At 46.4% G+C, this 8,784-nt stretch overlaps 1 protein-coding gene across 1 annotated transcript; it reads right to left on the bottom strand.

The window, feature by feature from the left end:
* Nucleotides 1-795: 795 nt before the first annotated feature.
* Nucleotides 796-3,649, bottom strand: LOC149321010 (uncharacterized). The gene is made up of 3 exons (XM_089489129.1): nucleotides 3,496-3,649; nucleotides 2,380-2,546; nucleotides 796-2,100 (listed from the first exon to the last, which is right to left on the bottom strand). Exons 1-3 carry the CDS (start codon nucleotides 3,647-3,649, stop codon nucleotides 796-798), a joined length of 1,626 nt encoding a protein of 541 aa, XP_089345255.1.
* Nucleotides 3,650-8,784: the final 5,135 nt, after the last annotated feature.

Genomic DNA, 8,784 nt, shown 5'->3' with positions numbered 1-8,784 from the left:
CTTGCCAAGAAACCACTGTGCTAGGGTAGCTATACCTATATATTTCTAAAAAGCAAACCTTGATTTTGTCATTTGATGTAAGGGGCATCATTGCTATGCCATTGTATTTCATGGGACTGGCGGGTCCAGGAAACAAATCCCAGCAGATACCAAAGGTGCACTGTAATGTGCTGTAGCAACCAAGCCTCCTGAGCTGAGATACCTCTCTGAAGAACTGGAAATGGCCACTGAAGAACACTCCCTCTGAAGCCAGAAACAACTAAGGCACTCATCATTCATCACATGACTGGGCCCCTCATTGTGACCTCAGAAGGAGCAACTTGTACCAGCAGAGAGGCCTACTGTATAGACAATTCCCTGGCCCAGTTTCAAAATGCCACTCTTAAATATTAGTCACTTGGGGAAATGGCAAAGAAGGGAATTATCTCTGGTTAGTTCATGAGCAGGACATGAGCTCACCTGATTGGGCACTTTATGAAGCAGGATGGTTAACTAAAAGAACCCTTGCCCTGATTCTATTCCTCTTTTAATGCCATGGGGCAAATAATGGGTGTTGGTGAGTAGAATGTAGGTGAGAGTAGCTGACAAGCTCAAAATGCAATCTCCTCTCTGGTCCCTCCAGATGTTGTTGCAACTCCTAATGAACACCTCAGACTTCCCACACTTTTACCCACAAAATAGTTCAAAGACAAAAGCCTGAATAGTTTAAAAACAAACTTTATTAAAAACAGACTAGCTTGGCCCCATGATAAATGGAGCTGCCATTCCAGGCTGGTGAGGAGGGACTTTTTTTCTTCATTTCCACTTGATAACCAGTTCAAAGTTCTCTTCATGGATCCTCTGGAGGAGATCAATGTAGTCCATCTCATTTATGTTCAAACATTTCACTAAGGAAAGGATGCTCAACTGATTCTCTGAGGAAAACAGCAAGTTGATGGTGCCAACTGATATCTGAGCCTGAAGCAGTGAGAGCCAATGGAGACGTGGCAGGGCAGTGCTAGGTGGTTTTAGCACTTTCTGAAATGCCTCATCCAGGGAGAAAGGCAGAGAGAGCAGAGTCAAAGTTTTCAGGAATGGGGAATATTTGAACACGGAAACCAAGATATTATTCACTACAGCTACATGTTGGGAAGGCAGTGGATTCCCTATGTCAGTGTACATTATTGAAAACTCAGAAAGCTCAGGGAAATGGAGGGGAGGGAGACTCAGGTCCCAGTTTATGGTTTCATTCTCATTCTCTGGCCGCCTATCAAGGCCATAGTCCACTGGAAAGAAGAAGAAAAATTCAAATTTGACTAGATTTGGGCAGTGGCTCAGCAAGGTATGGAAGGTCAACTCATCTTTAAAAGTGAATCCCTCAAGTGACAGTTGTTTAAGCTGTGTCCCAAGACAAGCTGTCACAGGTAAAAGCTCCCTCATGTCCTTTTCCCCGCCACTAATATTGAGGTGGACAAGATTGTGCAAGGGCAACAAGTGCAGATCCAAGCCACGACTATCTCTTAGGATCACAGAGACTTCCAACAGGTGTGGACAGACAGCACCAACCTTTGGCAAAGAGGAATCAGGCACACCATATATTTCCTTGAGGCCCAAGGTAAATTTGCTGCTTTCCTCATTTGGGCGAATGGATGCCCTGTAGCGTGCCACTTCCACCAGAGATGGGAACCCAACAGGCATCTGAGCATGGAAAAATTGCTGGTCGTGGATCAGACACACAGCTTGTACCGTAGCATGATGACTCAGATATTTCAGACTGGGCAGCGCCAGGAGCATAAAGGCCAGAACCCAAAGCAAGCATGGACAGTTCGAACTGGGCATCAGTCCCTCAGCGGTGAGCCTCTGCAATGACTGGCAACAGTAGGATCCCCTAATGGGGTCATAGGCGAGATGGAGGAGGGAATCTGGGGTCAGTCTCTTGCAGTTAGTAATGTCCAGCTCATTAAGCCCAGGGCAGGAAGTCCGAATGGTGGACAATACTTGTCTGTTGCACTGAGTAGCTGCAAGGTTTAGTTTTGTGAGACATGGCAGAGCTTTCACAAGATCAACCAAAGCATCTGCAGGGATCTGGTCACAGCCATTAAGAATCAGCGAAGTAAGATTCTACCTCAGGAAACATAAAGAACATCACATGAGCAAATGCAAGATTGATTTGGGTTTGTATATTTGCAAATTTCATCCATGAAATTCATGCTCTCCCCAACACCAACTTCTCAGGCTGAAGGAAGAAACATTAATGAATCTCTGAAGATGCCAGCCACAGATGCTGGTGAAACATCAGGAAGAAACTCTTCTAGAACATGGCCACATAGCCCGAAAACCCCATAAAATACTATGTCCACAAGAGATTTCTCCTTCCACATCCTCCTACCCACCCTTTACCTTGCAGCGTACTGAGATGGTGTGGGCAATTGTCCTTCCTACTTGTTGTGAGCAGTCTCTCAAGTTCAGTTCCTTCAGCTGTGGCAAAAGGAGAAGGAGCAGTATGGCTGGGGTCAGGAGTTGCCTCTCTCTCATGATGCTGAGCAGTTCCTGGAGAAGGGAGCCAGCTGGAAGTTGGAAATGGAGAGAAGAGACTCAGATGTTAACTGTCCCAGAAGGTGGGAGTCAAAAACCAATGTAAGAAGTGAGAGTGCCTCAAATGGTACATTTGTAGCTCTTGGAATCCTGGATACATTTGTAACTTCCTGTAGGGAGCTCCAGGCAGCATACATGGCTCCCCACCACCATATAATGCTTATAGGTATCCTGTGTTATGAAAGACAGCATGGTGTAGTGGTCTGAGTGTTGGACTATGACTCTGTAGGTCAGGGTTCAATTCCCCACTTGGTCATGGTTGTTGGGTGAATCACACACTCGCAGCCCCAGAAAGCCCTGTGATAGGTTCATCTTAGGGTCGCCATAAGTCTGAAATGACTTGATGGCACCCAACAACAAATCCTATGTTATCCAGGTCCTATATTTGGCAACTGGGATGCTCTGAGCAGAGCTTTATGGAACTATGGAATAGAAGATATTTTGGATAAGGCTAATAATCTCAGTTGGTGCAGACAAGAGAGAACCTTCTCAGGTCCAAAATACAGTGCAGAAATAATCCAGTTTGAGACCGCTTTACATGCCCTGGCTCCATGGTAGGGAATTCTGGGAACTATAGCTTTGTGAGATATTTAGCTGTCTCTTGTCAGTAAGCTCTGCTGCCAGTAAACTAAACTGTTGTCCCTTGCCCCCCAACCGCACCCAACTCTCTCCCCTATTAACACCATAACCTCACATCCAGTTAACACAACCAATACAAGCTATAATTCGCTTCCCAAACCCAAACCTAAAGACCCATCAGGAATTTCTAAAAGCAAGCATGCAGCACAGGTTAGTGCACAGAATAACTCCATTAGTGAAAGGTCCTCACCTTTCAATAAGAGTATAAGCCTTCCTAACCAGATGAAATGACTGCAAAACTGTGGTTCGGACTAAAGCAAGGGAAAAAAGCATGATTCTCACCCAGCATGCTGAAAGGCCCTTTCACGTCATGACTGTGGTCCCTGTCCAGGCTGTTGTCCGTAGCATAATCTTTAATCCAGAGCCTTTCCATATTCTTAACCACATTCTCCAGGCACAGTTTCTCCAGTGAAGGGACACTCTTCCTCTTCGGCATGAGGCTTTATAGAGTCACAAGCAAGAAGCAATTCAAAGAGAGTTGCTGTAAACAGAGAGGGAGAAAGACCATTCTTTTGTTGGACAGGAGAGAAGAGCTTCACCAAGACCCTTGAATCCTGACAATGTGAATCAAGGCCCTGGCTTCTCCCAGAGGAACTTATCAGGAGCCTTCTCCTGGAGTAACAGGTGAAGCCTGAAATAACCACAGCTTAGTTGGAAAGGCACTGAACCAGCCCTGAAAAACCACCAGTCCAGATGCCACAAGGATCCATTTCTACTTGACCTATCCTTTGCTCTCTCTGACTGATTTTCTAGCAGCATCTGCCCAATGGATTATAGCTTTGAGAGGGGCAGAAAAGTGGACAAAAGTGTGTTAAAGTGATCAGGGGGATAAAGAGGTGGCATTGTGAGCCTTCTCCATAAGCACAGGACAAGCCTAGAGGGAATGATCCAGATGGCCAGGTGTTCCTTGTTTGGTACAAGACTGTAAGCAAACCTTGTTGTAACCTGCATTCGACAGGAGTGCAGCCTTCCCATGGCTCTCTGAGTTATATTCTTCAGGCTTCTGTCTAAACCAGATGTTGTTGGTGACTTCCAGCAAGTCACACCTGCAGAAATCCCCTCTTGGTTACCAATTGGTGAAGAGTGCTGGGAAATCAACACCTGGACAGGCATACACATTTCTTACCCAATAACCTAGACACATCGACATGAGCATTACAACTCTGTGAGTAGACAGGGAAAAGTTTGCCTCCAGGCTTGTGTTAGATGCTTTCCTACATTCACAGAAGTGAAGAGGAAAAACAGTATCATAGGCTGAATATACGCTGCTGAAAGAATGCAGTTTGACGCCGCTTTAACTGCCATTGGCTCAATGCTATGGAATTTTGTGAGATATTTAGTTTCCTTGTCAGAGAGTTCTGGTGCCACAACAGACTACAAATCCCAGGATCCATTAGCATTAGAGTTAAGAGTGGCAATTAAAGTGCTGTGAACCTGAATAATTTATGTAGTGCGGATGCAGCCAAATATTCCCTCAGCCTCACTCCCATCAGACCTTCTGAGACAATTAGAAGACTTGCTGCTGCCCAGGGAGGCAGGGAACTCCAGCAAGAAACTGGGGGAGGATGGTCTGTGCATAGCAGCATCAACCCTGTCATGTTAACCTGGATAATTTCTGCAGAGAAACTGGGTAAAAGGATGGGAAGAGGGAATACATATTAAACGTATTAAAGATATTTCACATAGAAAATGATACTCTGTATGTCAAATACTTGTTTGAGCAAAAACTGAAACTTGTTTGCTCAGTGGAGACTGAAGAAGAATATCTGCTGGTGTCTGTGGAGGGCTGGTGCCCTAATGCAGTTTGCCATGACTTTCACTGCCATGGCTCCATGTTATCGCATCCTGGGATTTGTAGTTTGTAGTGGCACCAGAGCTCTCTGGCAGAGAAGGATAAATATCTCACAAAAAAAATCCCAAAATTCTGTGACATGGAGCCATGGCCGCTAAAACCACATCAAACTGCATGATTTCTGCAGTGCAAATTCAGCCCAACATCGCCATAACCTTCACACACACCCCGCCCCCAGTAGTGGCTAACTTGATCCTGTTTCAGCACCACTCTATTCTACCTGGTAGGGTGTCCAGAGAAAAAACTGGATCAGGTTCCCACAGCTTCAATGGGTGTGAAACATCAGCTAAAGAAACAAGTCACACCTGCAGAAATCCCCTCTTAGAGGCAGACATTCAAGGGACAGGCCCTCTCCCCGGTTTGCCAACTGGCCCCCCTTACTTTCTGGTGGCACACCAGTTCCCTACCCTCAGAGGTGACCAGAGGCCCTCCTTTTCCAGGACATGTCCTCTATTTCCAGGACATGTCATCTGGAGGAAATCCACATGTCCTTCATTTGGAGCATGACTAACAAGAATGGATTTACACTTCTAGAGGTGTTTTTAGCTCAGGAGTGACCAGCGGTCCTCTTTTTTCCAGGGCATGCCCTCCATTTCAACCTTCTGCCCAGGAGGAATTCCAAAACGTCCTCCATTTGGAGCATGATTAAGAAGTGTTTTGAAAAAGGATGACCTCTGGTCACCCTGAGGTGTGCCATAGGAGATGGACCTCTGGTCAGCCTGGCTGGGGCAGGAAGGGAGCCAAGTGGATTTCGACTGAAGAGGGAGGCTGGGACCCCCAGCAAGAAAGAGAAGGGGCTCTGTGTGCAGAGGCCCCAAACCCCACCCCCTCCCATCTTGAGGGGCTCCACAAACACCCCCAAGCCCACCTTGGCCCCATTTAGTCGCCTCTGGAGCCACCTTGCCCAAGAGAGCCAAGCCAAGGCATCCTACTCACCAGGCAAAGACTGGGTCCTCTTTTTGCCACTTTTGGTGAGGCTGATTTGGGCTTTGGTGGTCCTCTCGCTCCCCTCCTGATGCGCAAGACCCTCCAGAGCCTCCAGCCTGAGATGAGGTACCCTTCCTTTTTCTTCTTCTTCTTCTTCCCTCCTTCTTTTATGAGCTCGAGGAAGAGCCTCAGAGCCTTTGGGAAGGAGAGTAAACCCCTGGGCCAGGATGGGACTTCTCTGGATCCCACATGCAACTGGGAGGCCCTGAATCTCCCATGGGGTTTTCTCAGGGGAGCAGGCCTGCTCCTTTTCTAGGACAGGTCATACATTTGTACCTTCTCTCCAGGAGGAGTTTCAGTCATGGTGCGCCTTCCTTTTTTTGGCTATATTGGAAGCAAGCAAATGCACTTGCTTATCCTTTGCCTCAGCAAAGGAGAGATGGCATTGCAGGACACGGCAATTGATAAGAAGCCCCCAACTCTCTTTCTGCCTGTTGTTGGCTGTTGTTGTGGGCCTTCAAATAGTTTCTGATTTATTGCGACCTTTGTGGTGTCATTTCTGATTTCTAGCAACCTTGAAGTCATTTCTGATTCATGCCAACCCTGAGGAGCACCTATCCTGGGATTGTCTTGGCAAGTTTTTTTGTCTGTTTTTCAGGCTAGGTGGCCATGTTCTAGAAGAGTTTATTCCTGACGTTTCACCAGCATCTGTGGCTGGCATCTTTCTTCTAGAACATGATCATATAGCCCAAAAAATCCACAAAAATGTATGGATGTCAGCCATGAAAGCCTTCAACTGTCTTGGCAAGCTTTGTTCAGAGGGCGGATTGCCATGGCCATCCTCTGAGGCTGAGAGACTGTGACTGAGCCAAAGCAGGGTCTTCCATTTTGAGCATGACTAAGAAGCATGAATTTATATTCCTATGAGTGTTTTGACCTTTTATTTGGTAGTATCCTACAATATATGGCCCTGTCGTGGGAGAGTAACCCCCACGGACACCCCACAGAGTCTGCCAGTCTTGCCACCATGGGGCTCTGCTTTCGGCACGCCTTTCTCTTGGTGCGGGATGAATCCAAGGCAAACAGGTGGTCTTGCTTTTCTTTCGCCTCAGAGGCAAGGTGACCAGATGTCCTAACCGCAAAGGAGGACACCACAAACTGGAGGACATGACCAAATAAAAGCTAAAAACACCCATAGAAATATAAATTCATACTTCTTAGTCAAGCTCCAAATGAAGGACATGTTGAAATTCCTTCTGACAGAATATTGAAATGGAGGAAGAAAAATGTGGGACATTACCATATAAAAACTAAAAACACTCATATAAATTTAAACTTTTTAGTCATGCTCCAAATGGAGGATATTTTGGAATTCCTCCTGGACAGAAGGTTGAAATGGAGGACAGATCCTGGAAAAGAAATATGTTTGGTCACTCTGCTCCTCTGCAAAAGAGATGCCACTCCAAGACATGACAGTTAAGAAGCCCCCACTCTCTTTCTTTCTACTTCTTAATAATATTAGGGCCAATGTATTTGGGTAGCTGGTTCAACCTGAAAGCCTTTAGACAGTTGTATGTGCAAACAAAATTTTCCTTGGCCCAAAAAACCCACAAAAAACTAAAGTTTTCCTTTGTCAAGTAGTTGTTGGCCTGTTACAGACAGCCAAAATAAAGCTGCTTCGAGTCACAGTGGAGGTATGGTGTTTCAATGATGCATGCGTCCTAAGAGTCCAGAAGTCACACCAAAGCCACACTCCAGCCCTAAGGACTGTCTGTAATAGGCCGTTGTGTGCCTTCAAATCATTTCCGACTTATGGTGACCCTCAAGTGAACCTGTCATGGGGTTTTCTTGGCACCCTTCTTCAGAGGAGATTTGCCATTGCCATCCCCTGAAGATGAGAGTGTGTGGCTTGCCCAAGGTGACCCAATGGATTTTTATACTCCAGTGGGGATTTGAACCCTGGTCTCCAGCGTGGTGTAGTGGTTTGAGTGTTGGACTAGGACTCTGGAGACCAGGGTTGAAATCTCTGCTGGGCCACAGAAACCCACTGGGTGACTTTGGGCAAGTCACACTCTCTCAGCCTCAGAACATGGCCATGGCAAACCCCCTCTTAAAAACATGCCAAGAAGACCCCATGATAGGTTCACCTTAAAGTTGCCATAAGTCAGAAATGACTTGAGGGCATGGAATCACCAAGGATGGAACACCAGGAACAGAAGATTAGCCCTTAAAACACAACAGCTGGGAAGGAAGGAGGAAGGTAGTTAAGTAAATACATAGACACTTCACCCCCACCATGGAGATTTTTGCAAGTTGGAGCAAGCAGTCCATTTTTTGTTGTGTGCCTTCAAGTCATTTCCAAATTATGGTGTCCCTAAAGTGAACTTATCACATAGAATAGAATCATAGAGTTGGAAGAGACCACAAGGGCCATCCAGTCCAACCCCCTGCCATGCAGGAAATTACAATCAAAGCATCCCCGACAGATGGCCGTCCAGCCTCTGTTTGAAGACCTCTAAGGAAGGAGACTCCACTACACTCTGAGGGAGTGTGTTCCACTGTCGGACAGCCCTTACTGTCAGGAAGTTCGTCCTGAGGTTGAGGTGGAATCTCTTTTCCTGGAGCTTGCATCCATTGCTCCAGGTCCTAGTCTCTGGAGCAGCAGAAAACAAGCTTGCTCCCTCCTCAACATGACATCCCTTCAAATATTTAAACAGGGCTATCATATCACCTCTTAACCTTCTTTTCTCCAGGCTAAACATACCCAGCTCCCTAAGGTGTTCCTCATAGGG

Source organism: Sceloporus occidentalis, unplaced genomic scaffold, assembly GCF_023333645.1.
Source record: "Sceloporus occidentalis isolate IW3139 unplaced genomic scaffold, rSceOcc1.0.p SCAF_1, whole genome shotgun sequence".
Classification (NCBI taxonomy): domain Eukaryota; kingdom Metazoa; phylum Chordata; class Lepidosauria; order Squamata; family Phrynosomatidae; genus Sceloporus; species Sceloporus occidentalis.
The sequence above is the reverse complement of the archived record's forward strand: the minus strand, read 5'-3'. Positions and strand labels throughout refer to the sequence as shown.

Excerpts from the sequence above, each read along its gene's own strand:
- LOC149321010 (XM_089489129.1), bottom strand. The coding sequence starts at position 3,649 with ATGCCGAAGAGGAAGAGTGTCCCTTCACTGGAGAAACTGTGCCTGGAG. Across the intron at positions 2,547-3,495 it reads AGGGCCTTTCAGCATGCTGG|CTGGCTCCCTTCTCCAGGAA; the intron begins GTGAGAATCATG and ends TCCAACTTCCAG. Across the intron at positions 2,101-2,379 it reads CCATCTCAGTACGCTGCAAG|AATCTTACTTCGCTGATTCT; the intron begins GTAAAGGGTGGG and ends TTCCTGAGGTAG.